The 16,090-nt window shown below is 42.2% G+C and overlaps 2 protein-coding genes across 4 annotated transcripts in view; one reads left to right on the top strand and one right to left on the bottom strand.

Annotated features, from left to right (window-relative positions):
- Window positions 1–406: 406 nt before the first annotated feature.
- Window positions 407–15,944, bottom strand: RUFY1 (RUN and FYVE domain containing 1). 3 transcript variants are annotated; one of them, XM_037397241.1, is made up of 18 exons: window positions 15,589–15,944; window positions 12,100–12,273; window positions 11,654–11,771; window positions 10,897–10,998; window positions 10,444–10,567; window positions 9,954–10,012; window positions 9,271–9,336; window positions 8,559–8,628; window positions 7,511–7,612; window positions 6,948–7,064; window positions 6,138–6,305; window positions 4,539–4,636; window positions 4,121–4,240; window positions 3,263–3,392; window positions 2,374–2,468; window positions 1,896–1,944; window positions 1,638–1,715; window positions 407–1,137 (listed from the first exon to the last, which is right to left on the bottom strand). In XM_037397241.1, the coding sequence occupies exons 1-18, from the start codon at window positions 15,854–15,856 to the stop codon at window positions 994–996; spliced, it is 2,082 nt and encodes a 693-aa protein (XP_037253138.1). In that variant the 5' UTR covers window positions 15,857–15,944; the 3' UTR covers window positions 407–993. The 3 variants fall into 3 exon arrangements, with proteins under 3 accessions (XP_037253138.1, XP_037253140.1, XP_037253139.1); XM_037397243.1 differs by having other exon boundaries at window positions 988–1,137; window positions 15,638–15,856; XM_037397242.1 differs by lacking the exon at window positions 15,589–15,944 and adding an exon at window positions 12,539–12,723 and having other exon boundaries at window positions 988–1,137.
- The window catches only part of ADAMTS2 (ADAM metallopeptidase with thrombospondin type 1 motif 2), a 260,988-nt gene continuing 257,817 nt past the window's right edge, over window positions 12,920–16,090 (top strand). Inside the window, exon 1 of the mRNA XM_037397228.1 lies at window positions 12,920–12,982. Within this exon, the coding sequence (XP_037253125.1) occupies window positions 12,932–12,982 (51 nt within the window). The 5' untranslated portion in view covers window positions 12,920–12,931. The remainder of the gene's footprint in view (window positions 12,983–16,090) is intronic.

The raw sequence follows: 16,090 nt of genomic DNA, 5'->3' as shown, positions 1-16,090 counted from the left end.
CCTTTGCTGCTCACCCAGCAGAGCAGGCGCTGCTGCAGGCAGTGCTGCCTTCACCACTGTTACTACCGGTGTAATGCTACTGCTTGTAGCCTGACACACCACAGCGTATCACAAACTGGTGCAGAACAGGCCTGGCCCAGCCTCAAAGCGGCTGCGCCAGGGAGAGGGCAGAGGCCAGTGCTGGCTGCGGGGCAGTCACAGCAGACATCGTGCTGCGCAGCAGCAGTTACTCCTGCAGAGCACTGGCTGCACCTGGCACCTTCCCTGAAAAGCCTGGTGCAACACACGTGTTGGTCAGTTACTCCAGGTGCATTTTGGCATCTCTAGTTTAGCCCTCTGTGCGCACAGCCACCCCTCTTCCAGCATCATCACTGATGGCTGTTAAAAATCAGAACCGGTCTTGCTCTCGTTTTTTGCAAAAGGCTTTATTGTGTAACTCCCACCCTGTGGGCACAGCAACTTCCAGAACAAGTACAAGGTGTAGCTTTTGACTCTGCGGTGAACAGAAGGCACATTCATTGACACTCATCATAAAGCTCTTTCTATAGGTAATTCATAGATTTGACTTTTCTCCGTACTTAGAGCAAATACAAAACTATACACTAAACGCGCCAGTGAAACAAACAGCAGCACCTACCGTGAAGAGGCAGAGGAACTGAAGTTAATGTGTGGCAAGATGGTGATGGCTACATGGATCAAATAAATTTAGAAATGCCATATACAAATTTTAATACAAATACCTATAAAAATCAGAAAAGTGAACTTGCATTTCAGTTTTATAGAGAACTTTAAGGGAAATTACAGTCAATACAGTTTTCTTAATTGGTATTCCAGTTGGAGACACATTAGCTTGCATCATCCCTAGAAATTATTTTACAATGCTCTCACTAGAGACCAGGCAGTCGGCTGCCTAGAAGATACCCGGAATTCAGAATTAAAAAAATAATGGCTACTTTCCAACATTAAAGTGGTCCTGTCAAGGGCATGAATGCCTTAGGAGGAATTAGAGGAACAGCGCTGAAGAAGTAAAGTGTGACAAGTATCGCAAACACGGACAGGTTTAGGATACGATGGCAGTGCCAGTTCGTTACTGGAACAGGTGTTGCAGAAGATGTCCCCACAGTTTCTGCAGTGATGCTACAAACAGAGTGAGATGAGAATAAGCACAGCTCAGTGAGCATCAGGGAGAGAAACTGGGCCTTATAAAAGCTTTCAGAGTCTGCTGACATCACCCTCCCATCGCCAGCGGGCCCAGCCCTCCCTCCTGTGCCAGGGCTGAGCAGGGAGCCTGTGTGCCCTCCGCACAGGCTGGGTCCAACCCGGGGCAGGAGCCAGCAGCATCCCCTGCGATAAAGGCACCGCGCAGGGCCCGCAGCATGCGGCCCTCAGTGCCCACCGTTCCACAGGGAAGGGAGATGAACTGCAGCACAAGAGAACACAGCCCGTAACCACTCCCTACCAAGGCAAGTGCCCAAGCAGAAGAACATTTTTAGGATGGGAAATGCCACATTACTTCTCTGTGTAATTACCATGCCAGCAAGATCTGAATTGAAGTAGTGTCAGTCTTCCCTAGCAAGATACGCAACAGTGCATTTTTGTTATCTGTAATAAAGAAATAAGCCACTGAACACCACTACCTTCCTTCTTGAGATAGAGAATTCCTTTTCACATTGCTTGCAGTGTGTTGCTTCATCATCCTTCAGCCAGGTATGACCCTAGAAAATTGAAATGAAAACCTCACAAATAAAATTCATAAAACAAAATTCAAAAGGCAGTTTACCAACACTGTGGATATTTTTCGAAAGCCATCTTTTAAAGTAGGAAAATCATGGTGAAATTTGAAGGTGTTAAATGCATATGTTTAGTCAAAATATCCAGGAGTACATGTAGAGTACCTTTAGCGCTTTATTTACTTCTTTAATATCTTCCATCTTCAACTTTGATCTGGGGAGGGAAAAAAAAAAATAAATTCCCTCCGCATGACTTTAAATTTAGTTGTGTTCGGTTTTACCTGGCACTCCACTGCCCAGCCACTGAATCTAAACTCTAATTAGTCAGGTCCCTGTACAGCTCCGAACCACTCCGTACCGCCAGGGAACCTGGTCACCTGGAGGTCTGCCCCAAAGCACGGTTCCACTGTAAGAATGAAGCATTTACTGTCGTGTTTCCTATCTCAGCCAGCTTACTCATGCGAGGACCTTCCCTCGCTTTCATTTCATGTCTGTTTCGTTTCCCATACATAGTAACTGCCTCCCTAAGATTCTCAGGTTTGCTGATTTTTATAACTAGATGCATTTTAAAATTATTAACATTAGTTTGATACTCCATCCATCAGGTTATGTCACTTCCAGGAGTTCAGTTCCTAGAACTTACTGGCTGAGATGAAGTCCCATTTCTTGAAGAGCTTGCTCCTGCTCCTCGCAGACCTTCTCTAACTGCTGCTTCTCATCTTGCAGTTTTCTCAGCTCCTATAAAATCGAGCACAAAATAATTTTTTGTGTGCACTGTCTGACCTGTAACCCAGATCAGTCTGTCCCAACTAACCGAGCAGTTCACAAGAACGAGCTCCTTTACAAAGCTGCCTTTTTCTAAGGCTTGATTCTTAGAATTACATGGGTGAACTACCCATGGGTTCTGCGTACACAACAAAATCATTTAACCACTATTTACCAGAAAGTGGAAGAAGTTTTTCAGGCTTTAAACATCCCTGAGCATAGCTAGAATGCAGCAGTCCTGTGCCCACACACGAGCGTATTAGAGAGATACTGGTGTGCAATTGTCTTCTGAACTGCTAGGTACACAGGAGCAGATTCTCTCTTTGGGTTAACAAGAATGCTTGTGCTTAAAAAATAAATCACATTCAGTTGTTCTGAATGCTCAAAAACATGTTCCTATTTTATGACAACAGTTGAAAGACTTCACACAGTCACTGAAAGCCCCAAACTTGCCGTCTCCTACCTGAGCAGGGGTAGCTCACCATGGGACAGCTGATGAGCTTCCCAACCCCAGCAATCCCACCTCAGCTTCAGCTGCTGACCCTCAGGCAGGGCAGGGAGCCAGAGGTGGCTCAGGAGGCTCCTAAGCCACCGTCCTTGCCTGAGCCCTGTACTAGCATTTCACGTGCAGACCCCTTATGTCAGCTGGGCTTTGGAACCCCTCAGGACAGTGGTACACGAGAAATACTTCTACTCCAGAGGCAAACATCACTCTCACTCTAAGTCAGCTTTAATCCTGAACATGGAGCACTGTGCACTGTGCATACCTTTTTCAGTCCTTCCATTTGCTGCAATTCTGTTTTAAGCAGAGTGGTAGCATCCTTCTCTTGGTGCAGTTCTCTTTGCAAAGTTTGTCTCTGTTCCTTTTCAGATTTTAACTCCTTTTCCAGCGTTGAGCTATTTAAAAATAATTCATTCTAAGAAAATATATAGCAGAAAAATATCCTATAGCACTTAAGGATAGCAACAGTATAAGAAGAAACACTGTCCAAAAGAGGCCAAAAACTAGAGTGGTGTACTGGGAAAGGGAACAGCAGGGATGTTATAGCAGGAGACAAAAAACTGTATTAATACTTTCAGGTCACAGAAAACAAGCAGCAATGAATGGCTAGAAGTAAAAAGAAGAAAACCCAGAACCCCCCCAAAAATCCAAAACCAATCCCCACAATTATGTATTTGACTACCTGTGATTAAACAGCCACATCTAAAAATTATACTGTACCCTGAAGTCTGAACAGTCCCCAAGGACACACCCCTAAACCCCTCCGAAAACCCCAGTCCGTTCAGATGACAGTCACTTATGTGTTCAGCCTATGAGCATGACCACACCTGGCTCCTGATTTAGCAAAGAAGCAACTGAAAGCTCTGCTGCCAGCCGGAACAGCCAGATTTCTACTGGCACTCTATGCTCTAAATGGAGTGTTCTGAAAAAAACATCTCAAAATCCTCATGCTGACTGCACCATACAGAAGTGTCAGGCATCCCTAGGCCTTGCATAGATCCATCAATACTCGCTGGACCCAGCTCAGACCTACCCCTCTTTAGACTTCAGCACAAAAGGAGTAGAAGGCACTTCTTAAAGAAATGGCAGAAGGGAAGGAAAAAATCCTGATCAGATTAAATACCATTTGCTGTCCAGTTGGGACATCTGTTGCCGACAAGTGTCAAGCCTGCCAGCAAGCTCTTGCTTCATCTTGTTGCACCTTTCTTCCGCATCCTGCCTCGCCTTTTCTGCATGCTGCAATCTACAAAGTAAGGAATACATACATTTCATTGTCAATTCACATGCTCCTTACCTACACCCTCCTGTTCTGTTCTTTTAGATTTATCATACTGTTCTTTATAAAAGCTTGAATTGAAAATGCTAGTGGAGGAAAAAAACCCCAAACTTCTGAAAGCGACTGTTTCTGCAAAAAACCCTGAAAGCAAGAGTCAGACCTGTTCTTACACTAAAGTCAGTATGTCTTTAAACCTAAAAAGGTTTTTTCAGATGGAAACTTTCAACAGACTTCAGTGTTGGCGATTTGAGTCTGTACTTATTACCTCTCTTCCATTTGTTTCATAGAGGACATCATCTCATTCGTTTTTCCTTCAAAAGAGGATATTGCTTCAGTTTTCTGTTGTAATGAACACTCTGCATTCTGTAGGAATAAGTGAATAGATATTCCAGGGTAATACATTTTAGTTTTCTAAAGCACAAAGTGTGTTTAATGAAAGTCTGCCACTAGATAAAGAATGTTTAGCACGTTACAGGCCATGCCTGGGCCGAACTGGAATGTACTGGAACGTACAAACAAAATGCTGATAATGACAGAGCTGACACTCCTCCACTTGTTTTGTTAAAAGCTCAGGAAAAAAAGCTTAACTGTAAGTTTTGGCCTACATGATCAGCTACAAGCCAAAAATCTTCTCTTTAGAAATGAGCTGGAAGAAAGAAATTATCAAATTAAATTGACAGGATAAGAATCTAAATTATTATTTGAATGTATTCACTGTACTCAGTGGGCATGGAACCAGGAAGGCACACCCCCGCGCCCCCCCCCCCTCCCCCCCCGGCAATAAATACTGCTTTTGAAAGCAAAGCTGTACCTCAGCACCGGGGGCTCCCTGGCCACTGCCTTGCAAAGGCCTGGATAAAGCCTGAACAGACACTGAGAAACAGTCCATAAAAACTGAGAGAAATCCCCTCTAGATTTCTGGTACCAGGTATGGGAGGGGAAGTCGTTAAACTTTTATTTCATTAATGGAGACAAGCTCTGTGTGTTTTGTGTGAACACTACTACTCCATCACTTCCTTAAACCAACACTAAACCCACAACCCACCCAAACAAAACCCCCCACAAAAACATCCCCAAGCCTCTGCAATAGATATGACATGAAGGATGGAGAAAGTAAACTCTAAAAACTGCCAGGGTAAGGCAAAACCAAGGAAGGGAGACAGGCCCAGAAAGCAGAATGTTTTTCATTTTGCTTCCCTAACCATCTTGCATCTGGAGACCCAGGTGTTATGCTAAAGGGGGTGCAACAAAATACCTAAACCACTCCCACAACTTTTTGGTGGCTCCAGAGGCCAGCCTGACCACAGAGTTCCTCCCTTCCCAAACCAGTGTTGCCTTTCCACCAGCTATAGCACTCAGCTGACCGTGTGGGTACAGACTGCAGGAGAGAGACAAAAATAACCAGTAGTTTACTATTGGTTTCTTATTGTTGGTTTCTATGGTAAATGGTGTTAAATATGGTGCACATGAAAGACAAGACAACACAGATGGGAAGGAGAACCAAGACAGTTCTTGGCTGCTGTAATTTCTTAAAGGACTAATCATTCAGCAGTTAGAACAAAGGACTCTTGCAAACACCTTTTCCCCTGAGGGAGCTCTCCATTTGTCTCAGTGTTTGTTGCACGATCCTGTCGCACACTATGTGGCATACTCAAAGAAACCCCCTTTCCTACCAAACATATCCAATAGCATATCAATAATGGAAGCATAATAAAAAAAATTAAACAATTCTTCCTCAGTTTTAAAAAATACATTCTTAAGAACATTGTTGCATCTAAGTGTTATTTCATACATCCCCGATACATGATTAACATGTAAAGACCACCACTACAGCTACTTTTTCTATTCTCCACTACGTACATACCTGAGATTTGTGAAACATCTGCAAGTTAATAGCCTTCACTTCTTCTAACTGTTGGCGAAGTGCAACTAAAGTGTCTTGTTTTTCATGAGTATCTTTTTCCAGAAGTTTCATGGCAATTTCCATCTCTGTTTTCATTCCAATTTGTAGCTCCAACTCTTTCTCTAGTTCCTTACAAAGAGATTTCCTAGTTACTGCTATGTAGTCACGTGTCAGGGATAAGCATTTTCAAAACCCAAATAACCCCATACAGAAACTATGTGTTACTCTAAGATAATACCAAACTATGATTTTACAGAAGAACTAGGTCTCAATATTTTGTAAGTAAGACAAAAATACTGTTTCAGCTCTACAGATCAGGGCAAGGGTGCAGACCAGCTGTCATGAAGTGTAGAGCTCAGCATTTAACATATGAGCCTGTCAAATGACACATTTCTCCTAGCAGTTGGAGTTGGGTTGACTTAGGTCACTAATGAGCAGTTTACTGTGCAAGTGACTGTTGTGCATATACTGTATTTTCCTCCATAAAGACAGTTGCCTCTCTTTGTGTTTTGATCTTAGTCTCTGCCGTAATAATGCTGGTAGGTTCTTAAACAGGGGAAGATCGTTTATTTTTAGCATTCCAAAAGCCCCAATTTCCAGTTCTTTACGGACACTGTTAACAACCAGCATCCAGCACCCTGCTTGCAATTCCTTTATGAATTCTGAGTAGCAGCAAAAAGTGTACAGCATACATCTTATATTTGCAATGCTGCTTCAAAGTATGCAGAATCCCGTATCTTTCATTTCACTTCTATGGTTAAGTTTCCTTACCAGCCTAATTTTTTTTTCTTCTTTCAACTGCTTCCAAACATCACTGTACATTTCATCAAGACCCTGGCGCGACTGCTTGTAAGTATCCAATTCTACTTTTGTATCCTCTTTTGTTACCTGCAAGAAACATCAGCAAAAAAGCCACATAAGACCACAAAGCTATGTATTACCACAAAGCTATGTATTTAAAGTAGGCCTTAAGTTCTTGTATGCAACACAATACTTTTATATGCTACTTCAAGTAAAATCCTACTGTTTTACCAGTAATAAGCTGGCAAACGTTAATAAGCTGAAATTTCAAATAACATAGTAAAAATAAAAAGAAAACATGCTAACACTTTCAATGCTTTTCCCCTTAGGCAAGTATGTGTTTCAGTGTGTAGTAAAGAACAGCAAAAACTAACGCCTGTGCAGACTGTACACATAAACAGCGACCTATGCAGTAGCATGCTGAAGTGTGCTTAGCATTCCAGTTCAAAGTGCTTTTGAGAGCACTAACTACAGCTGATCAAAAGATATCATTGAATTTAAGGATCCTCATCATCGTCAAATAGGTGTCCCACCTCTACACTTTTTTCACTCCGTTCACGAATTAATTCATTTTGTTGTTTCAACTGCTGCTGCTCTTCCTGAAGTGATCCAATTCGGTCAGTTGCTGCTGCAAGCTGTTTACAAAGAGAATGTATCTGTATTTAATCACTGTACAAGCATGCAACATCTGGAGGAATTCTAAAGTTAGTAGCTCAGCCTTTGCAGCAGGTGTGCTGCTCACTTCCCTTTTCGTCCCTTTCATTCTCCCCAGAAGCTGCCTGACCCTTCTGCAGCCACACTCACTGTACAGCCTAAATTAACAAGCCCACCAACATTTGTTCACTTTACTCCTCCTCCATGCCCTCATCAGTTATTTTTAAATATTAACTGTGCAAAGAAATGCATCCTAGTGTAAAAGGCTAAAATCCTCCACAGATAATAAGATCTGTGGTATTCTTTCTGGTATAAACTAGAAGTTGTATGGCAAGGCAGGGCTGACATTCACTGGTAGAACCTTATGGCATTTTCAAGTGAAGCTATCCCCAAAAGTATTGGAAATTGGACTACATAGATACACTCTGAAATATCTATAATGTGTGTATATATATATTTACGTAAAAACCCACCACCACCAAACCCCAAACCAGCAGTATCATGCATGCTGCTGGATTCTATTTCAGTTCCCAGCTAGGAAAGATTTCCTAATTGAAGGTTCTTTTTCTTTTCTTTTTCTATTTAACTCACATGACAAATACATACACGCATGTATGTGGAGAAAGAAGAGGGATAAGTCATGTTCATTATAGTGGTATGATTACTTTTGGGTGGAGCCACCACTGCAAGACAAAAAACTTAAGGAAACCTGTCTACCAAATACGTGCCCAAAAGCATTTTAACAGCTAGCATAATGTAGAAGCTTTGCACAAAGCTTTCCCCATGTGCCAACTCATGCCAGTCCTACCAATCCCCCACATTTCAGCAGTTTCAACTGAAATATTTTAGGTCTAAGGTATATTCTTAGGGAGTTCTGCCTCCGATGGAAAAGAGCTATGAGGAATGTTTAACAGACCAGACACAAACCTCTTCCTGGAGTTTTGAATTGGTCTTTTCTAAACAGTCTATTTTGTTCTGAAGATCTGCAACTGTGCAACTGCAGCAAGGAAAGAGAGATGCATAAAAACAGCAAAAGAAGTGCCAATGTTCCAACATTTATTCTTATCCTCAACCATCACCATCTTGCAATTGTTAACATTGAAACACTTTGGCGAGCTTGCAAAAAACCCAGAGGAAGGACACCTGTCCCTCTTAAGCACCGAGAGGACCGTGCATTTCCCTACAGCTGACAGCCTATCGCATTAGTTGGCAGCTGTGTTCTAGTTTGGGTTCTGCAGACTTAACACCTCTCAAGTTCAAGAGGGTAAGTGAGGCCTGCTCCTGTCACTGAGTAACCTGTTGGGGAAGAACAGAGACTCTTCCTCTAAAGAATGAATTTCCAGATGCACTTGTAATAGTTTTTTCTTGAAAAAGTAGCTCCAAAATATTTTGTTAATCACTAATAAGTCTCAAAAAAGTAAACTGTTACTACACAGACTTGTTTTCTGCATTGCATCTGCCATCAGAAGAGTAAGATTACAAAATGAAACTAAGATTTCTAAGATTTTGGGAAATAATCAGAAAAGGCATTTCAGTATCAGACAAAAGTCTACAATACTGACACCAGAGACATTCAAAGCCATACTGGAAAAGCTAAAGAGGATGAATGTTTGTATATTAGAACAGATGGAAATCCCACCTTAGATGTCGGTTCAGCTCTTCCACATAATGCTTCTGGTCAAGGACAGCTGTAATCCCTCCATCTCTAGTTGTAAAAGTGAGAATTTATTGGTTAAGAAGAAACTCCTTTATTCTAAAATGTTTGTTTGTACAAGGGTCTTCTGCACAGACATGCAAATGGAGCTGAAATCTTTTCTCCTTTTCTTACAAAAATACTTGTGCCTGAGCTAGACTGGAAGCACCAGGGAGATGAAGCAGCTGTTCAGCTGCTTCTAGATACACTGATGCCAACAGTTGCAGTCTCTTGGTTCACCTGACATTTCACCTAAAATTACTTTTTTTCCCCTCCATAACTGATCTCTCCCACCAAGACAGCTATTTAATTGAGAGCATTTCTGAAACAGTGCTTAGAAACTGTGGGTGATCTGGTAGATCATGTCTCCTCAAACCAAATAAAAACACAAGTCCAAAACTTTTGGTGCTCTTAATTTGGTCCCAGTTCAAGCCAGAAACTCTCAAATACCATGGGCTCAACCTCTGAAAGTTAGTGCTTCTATGTAGCTAAAAAAATCTATTTCAGATTTTCTTTTTTTGGATGGTTAAAAGAGTTTGAGATCTCTAGCACTCATGAGCTCCCACAGACTGGCAAGTGTGTCCTACAAAAACCATAACAATTTAGAATCACTAATTCACCATACGTACTGTTTTCCATCACTGTCCTGTGTTTCCTTAAGGTACAAGGAAAAATCGATCACTCCAACCTGTAAAATATATTTAAGATATTAACACACGTTCACAGTGCAATTCTGAATAGTAGCAGGCATTACTTATGATTTTTTGAAATACAAAGTTTAGAGAGACAGATAATACCTACATTCTTCCCAGCTGAAGCAAACATACAAGCTAATGTTGTCATAAAAGCATCAAAATAACCATATTCAGTGTGCTCAGTTTCCTAGTAGTTATTAGTTTTGACAGCTTTTCCATAAACTGCTACTTAAAGAGATGGATGCTTATGTGTGGGTTTTTTTTTTTTTTTTTTTTTTTTTTATTCAACGTGGAAAGCATGACAATCTTCAATACAGGACATTCTGGACAGAATTCTGGACCCATCTCAGTAAAGTATTTATGGATATGCTTAATTCTACTAGAATCTTTTATCTATTGATTTTATTTAAGTTTTAATCTTCACCTGGGAATCCAGGTCTTCTCCTTTCAAGCAAAGGTTTGCATCAATAACATTCAGTCCAACTAGCAGACCCACAATGACTGCTCCTTCCTCCTCCATCATCAACGCATCAGGTTCGTAAAATTCACTAGAAGAAATATTATAAGGCATCACTGCACATCAAACAATGATAATGGTACTTTCATCACTGAAATCATATAAACAGTAGTGTAGCCCTTATAAGGCTCAGCTGATCAGTCCCTTCTAACTCATGTATTGCACAAGGCAGAAGATGCAGAACTCTCACGGAAAATACTCATTCCTCTGTAAGATCACTGCAAAAACAATTAACAACTTGCTCTTCTGCAGGTTGCAAGAACAAGCTTAAAGTTAAACTGGTTAATTGATGACCTCTTACTACAGCAATGCAAGGTTTCAGTGATTCACTGAACACAACGTACACACGCCTGTAGTTACCTTAATAGATGCTTATGGTCCAAGAGTACTTTGAGATAATCTGCCAGTTTCTTTTGCATGAGTGCTAGATAAAGCCAAGCTCTTCCTCTTCCCACAGCAGTCCTAAAATGAAAAGTTACGTGTTTTGGTAAAAAAAAAAGCGTTTTATTAAGTAGATTTGTGCAATTCAAAATTCTCCCTTAAAAAAGGTACATGAAGGTTATTTACTAAAAAACCCAATAATAATAAAAATCCCTGGGGAAAGGAAGCATTGTCTCCAGAACACAGAAGCATTAAAGTATATCCACTGCTTTAGCAAAGGGAAAGTATATGTGAAGTCTTCCCAGCTTCGAAAGACAGACATATTTTCAACTACCACCATAAATCAATCATTGTTCCATCCTACCACTAAAACTAGTCTACTTCTATCATCCTGAATTACCCAAATTAAATACTACTAGCACATGCACAAAATGCCACTAAGTCATAAAAGCAAGGGGAAGAAGAGGAAAGAAAATATCTGTGAAGATTTTACAGTTATTTTTAGCAAGGTTATAGAAGTTTCCAAATGCTGTTTTCAATCTGACAGCATTGTCTGAATCAGAAGCCCTGAATATTTTGAGATATCCTCCTTATGTCTTGGAGAAGTCAATGCCTCCTACATACCCTATTTTTTGCTTTGGGAACAAGACCTCATTAAGGAAGGTGGGAGACTACACAAATGATTCTTTCTCCCAGCAGTACAGGTGAAATGCATCATCCCCAACAATCGACTTACTTCAACTCCGGCAGATTTTTAACACTAGTTGTTACATTTGACGCTTCAGGACAAAGTTTTTCCACTAGTTCCAAAGGACCAAAAAACGATTTGTTCTGTCCAATAAAAGTCTTCTTTGCTAAAAGGAGCATACAGAGAAGTTTGTGAGGGAAAGTGACAGGCTTCCAACTCCAGAGTTACAAATTTTAGTCCACGCTTTACTTTGTCTTACTGGCTCCTAGCATGTCAGCGAAAAGGGGGCATTAAAAATACTTTGACAGTTTAGGAGGCACAAAATACTGGGTATATGAGGAGGCAATTGCACAGCTATGTCGGTAATACTAATCAGCATCGCAGGGTGTACGCAATGGGTATTAACATCAAGCAGAAGTCACAGAGGAGACACGGCCAGCCACGCCAGGGCCTCGCTTCGCCGCCCCTCCTCACGCAAGGGAGCGGGTGCCCACCTTTCAGCCCGTGCTTGAGGCAGTGCTCCAGCACCACGAAGAACTGCTGCAAGGGAGGGAAGTCGGAGTCCAGGGTCCGGCCCAGGCTCAGGGCCGACTGGATGAGGATTTTGATACTGAGCTTCATCATGTTCATGAGGTTGGCGCGCTCCTCCATGGCGTGGTACCGCGCACCTGGGGGGGATGACAGAGGTAGAGAGAGAAAAGCTGCTTTTAGACGCGCGCTCCTGCTGACACCCTCACAGAGCGCTGCCTCCCCGCCGCGGGCTCCATCTTGCGGAGGCGAGCGCCTGAAGAGCTGGGTATGAGGCACGGCTGAGTCCCCCCGCCCCCAACACGCTGGACCCGCGGACCGAGAGCTGGCTCCGGGGGGAGCGAGGCCGCGGCGCCCCCCCGCCCCCGGGCCCGGCGCCGCCTCAGCGCTGCGCGGGGACCGTACCTGGGCGGCGGGGCCGCAGGGCAGCCCCCGCCGCGGGCCGAGGCGACCCCTCCCCGCCCGCGTTACCACGGCGACAGCGCACGCAGCGCCGCCGCCCCCCCAACTCTCGCGAGACCGAGCGCGGCGAGGGTGGGTCCCACGCTGCGCCGGGCGCCATTTTAGAACGAGCCGAGCGCCCAGTGCAGGCGCCTACGCGCCGCCAATGCTGGGCAGGCTCGCCGCCTCCAGACCTGAGGGAGGGCGAGCACAAACAGGCGGCCGGCTACCGCTCTTCCTTCAGTCAGCAACAGGCTCTGACAGACGCTGCCAACCTCAGACCAGTGGCCGCCTAAACACCCTTACGAGCCAGCTCTGTTGCGTTAGGAGGATCCTGCTGTCACCTGTGGATCAAACATGGTCACACTCTCTTGCAGAATAGCAGTGCAGAAGACCCGAGTCTATAAGGTAGAGCCCCTGCGTCAGTCACATGCAAGCTTGTTAACACTAACACCTTGCAAAAGTCTCTTTCACTACTAATTTTCATTATTACCTTCCTTTCTGTGCACGTATGTTAATCTACGATTAAAACCAAGCAAACTTCTATCCATATCAGGAGAGTGAAAACAGGCAGTCATTCTAATCAAGTTGATCTTAATGCAAAGCACACAAAGTCTGATCTTCTCCGTAGGCTATTGTATCCATGACTATAGTCAACGTAGCAGATGCCTCAAAACTGCATATAATGTCTTGAGACTGAGGATTAAAATGGCTGTAATGTTTTGAATTTATATGCCAATATTATTAGGTTACACATCAGGAACAAGAAAACACTGGCTGCACAAACAGAATCAGTGACTTTGAGTATTGGGATGTTTCAGTAGCAATGCTAACTTTTTTTGATGGTTTCCTGAATTTGAATTTTTAATTTATTGGGACTACTTTACTTGTAAGCCTTGCTCAAGCTACACACTGTATTATCCACAAGCCTTAGAAAAAAACCCACAAAAAAATCCTAACAAAAAACCTTGTGAATGCAGTGTTCTTCACAAACAGAAACGTAAACTCAAGTGTCTTCATAAGGTTTGTATTAAGCTAGTTACTTGAACAGTATTTTTTAGACTGTTGAGAATTTACAGTCAAGTACATCTTTTGCAAAACTGTGTACAAGGTGGTACATGCAAAATAGGCAGGTATTAGATATATTAGCCAAGCCTCAAAGATTAGGAATCGGGGTTACCTAAGTGCAGATGATCAGACATTATGCTGCAGTCTTTAAGAATGCAGTCACACAATCTCACATCTCATTCAATTCAACAGATTATTTTTTTTAATGTCTTTTTGAAGCCCTATGCCTTGTTAGCACACTTCAAGTCAAAACACTGAAGCATGAAGAAAAGCTAACTTAATTTTTTGGTCTTTTAAGACTGCAAGTCTTGATTTGTATTCTTTAGATTTGTAGCTCCTGGCCTTCTCTGCAAGGCAGGACATAGTTTCTTCAATGGCAGACACCATTTTTTACGATGCATCTTTCTATATGTCCAAATATACGCATAGTGTGCAGCACTGTTTACATGTGATCAACAGATCTGAAATAGCAGGTAGAGGTTATAAAATCTCTGGAAAAAGATGGCAGCAGGGAACAAGGTGTTAGTTTTCCACAAGTGGTCCTGCAGGCCTCAGCTTATTTCTTAAAAAAAACTTTTTAAAATTGAATTTATACAGCTTGGTCAAAGGTAATAAATTAATAGGTAGAATAGGCAAAATAGTTGATTTTGTGTCTGTTCACATTTCACATCTAAGTCATGAACAGATTTTCCTTAGGCAATTTTCTATAAAACTCATCAACGTATTATCTGAATACTTGAACAACTTAGGAAGATAGTGTTATATTCCCTTACTTTACAGATAAGAAGCTGAAAGATTGTGGTAAAAATTCCATTGAGTGTGGGAGCTCCATTTCAGCCAAAAGAATGTTTTATTCTCCAACCCTTGCTAAATACTGTATGTTGTTTTGAATTACATCTATTCACAGCATTGTTCCAAATGCAACTGAAGAAAATAGGGTATTCTGCCCTTTGTCAGGTTAGCTCATCCTCAAGATGAGCATCCAGGAAACAAATCTGTGAGAAGCTTGGTGTGAGACTTAAAGATGCAGGGAAAAACAAAAATCTGATTTTTTTCAGGACAGAACTTATCTTAAACTCTCACTATGCAACGTTGAGGAATTTTCACAAAAAAAAAAGTTCATCAGCAGTAGCTTATTACACCATGCAGTCACAATTAATCCCCACAGAATTCCAGTTTAAATACTTAATATTAAAAACAAAAAGGTCAGCACCGGTTAGCAAATGAGCTGCGTTGCTCCAGAACCACTCAGTGCTAGTTCCAGACTCTGAAGTTCAAGACTCCAGGCCCAATTCCTTCTACATTTAGATGTTTTTGTTTCCATGTTACAAATCTCACTGAGATTTAATTTCAATATTAATTCAACTAAAGCCCTTTTGATTCGGTTCTAAGAGACCTGTTCCACAAATCTGTATGGTTTCTATATCTATGAATACAATGTTTAATAAAGGAAGCTGTGGTTAAACAGAAGGCATTTTTAGCATTCTTAAAAAGTAATTTATAACAAATCTGTATCTTAGTTCACTTGTCCACTTTCTGGCACAAAAGCTATACAAGAAGTACAGTATAGTTCCTTCCCTGAACCAGGACCCTAGGAAGGATAACAATTTGGTTATATCACATACGAGTGTAGTCAGGCTGCTGCTGGGGTGAACTTTAAGGAAGAGGGAGAAAAGGAATCAAATAAAAGCCTACTGCATAAAACTAAAGTAAATTTCCCTAATTATATTAAGAGTTTAGGATTCTTCTGATTATAGTAAATTTTTTTTAAGTTCTGCATCCGTGTTGTTTTTTAATTTTGCTTAAATAAAACCCTGCAGCATTAGATTTTAAAAAATAAAGTCAAAGTATTAACCACATATCACTGACACTGATCAACAGCACTTACGGGAGCAAACTTATTTGCGCACCATAAAAGCAAGTTTACTAAATAAGCATAACCATACTTGTTTTTGCTGTGCTGTCATTGCTGACTGGTTTGGATATGAATCCTACCAAAGATGCAGACTTCAGAGCGCTGCCATAGCTCAGCGCCAAGTTTTCCGAGGCTTTCTTGGCCAGTGACAAGATCGGAGCGGACCACCTCGCTTCCTCCGTTTTCTCTTTTTCCTCGTTTTTCAATTCAGTCGCGTTAGGAATCTGTTTTTTGTCGATAATCTCGAAGTCTTCTTTTATTTCCGCGGCAGATGCGGTGCGGCTCTCCCCTTCGGCCATCTTTACCGTGTCATATGACACCAGTCATGAGCAATGGAGCCAGCCGGCCGCCCCCCGCCCCCGCCCCCGCCCCCGCCGCCGGCAGGTTGCAGGGCAGGTACCCGGGAGCCGGCTGAACGGTTTTAAAGCTGCTGCTTGCATAAGCAGGGTTGTAAGGCAAGCCCTTCCAGAACTGAGCACTTTTGATGTTCTGAGTTAAAGACTCGGGGGAGGGGGGGATTGAAGACGAAGGAA

This window comes from Falco rusticolus, chromosome 8 (assembly GCF_015220075.1).
Source record: "Falco rusticolus isolate bFalRus1 chromosome 8, bFalRus1.pri, whole genome shotgun sequence".
NCBI classification, from domain to species: Eukaryota; Metazoa; Chordata; class Aves; order Falconiformes; family Falconidae; genus Falco; species Falco rusticolus.
The sequence above is the reverse complement of the archived record's forward strand: the minus strand, read 5'-3'. Positions and strand labels throughout refer to the sequence as shown.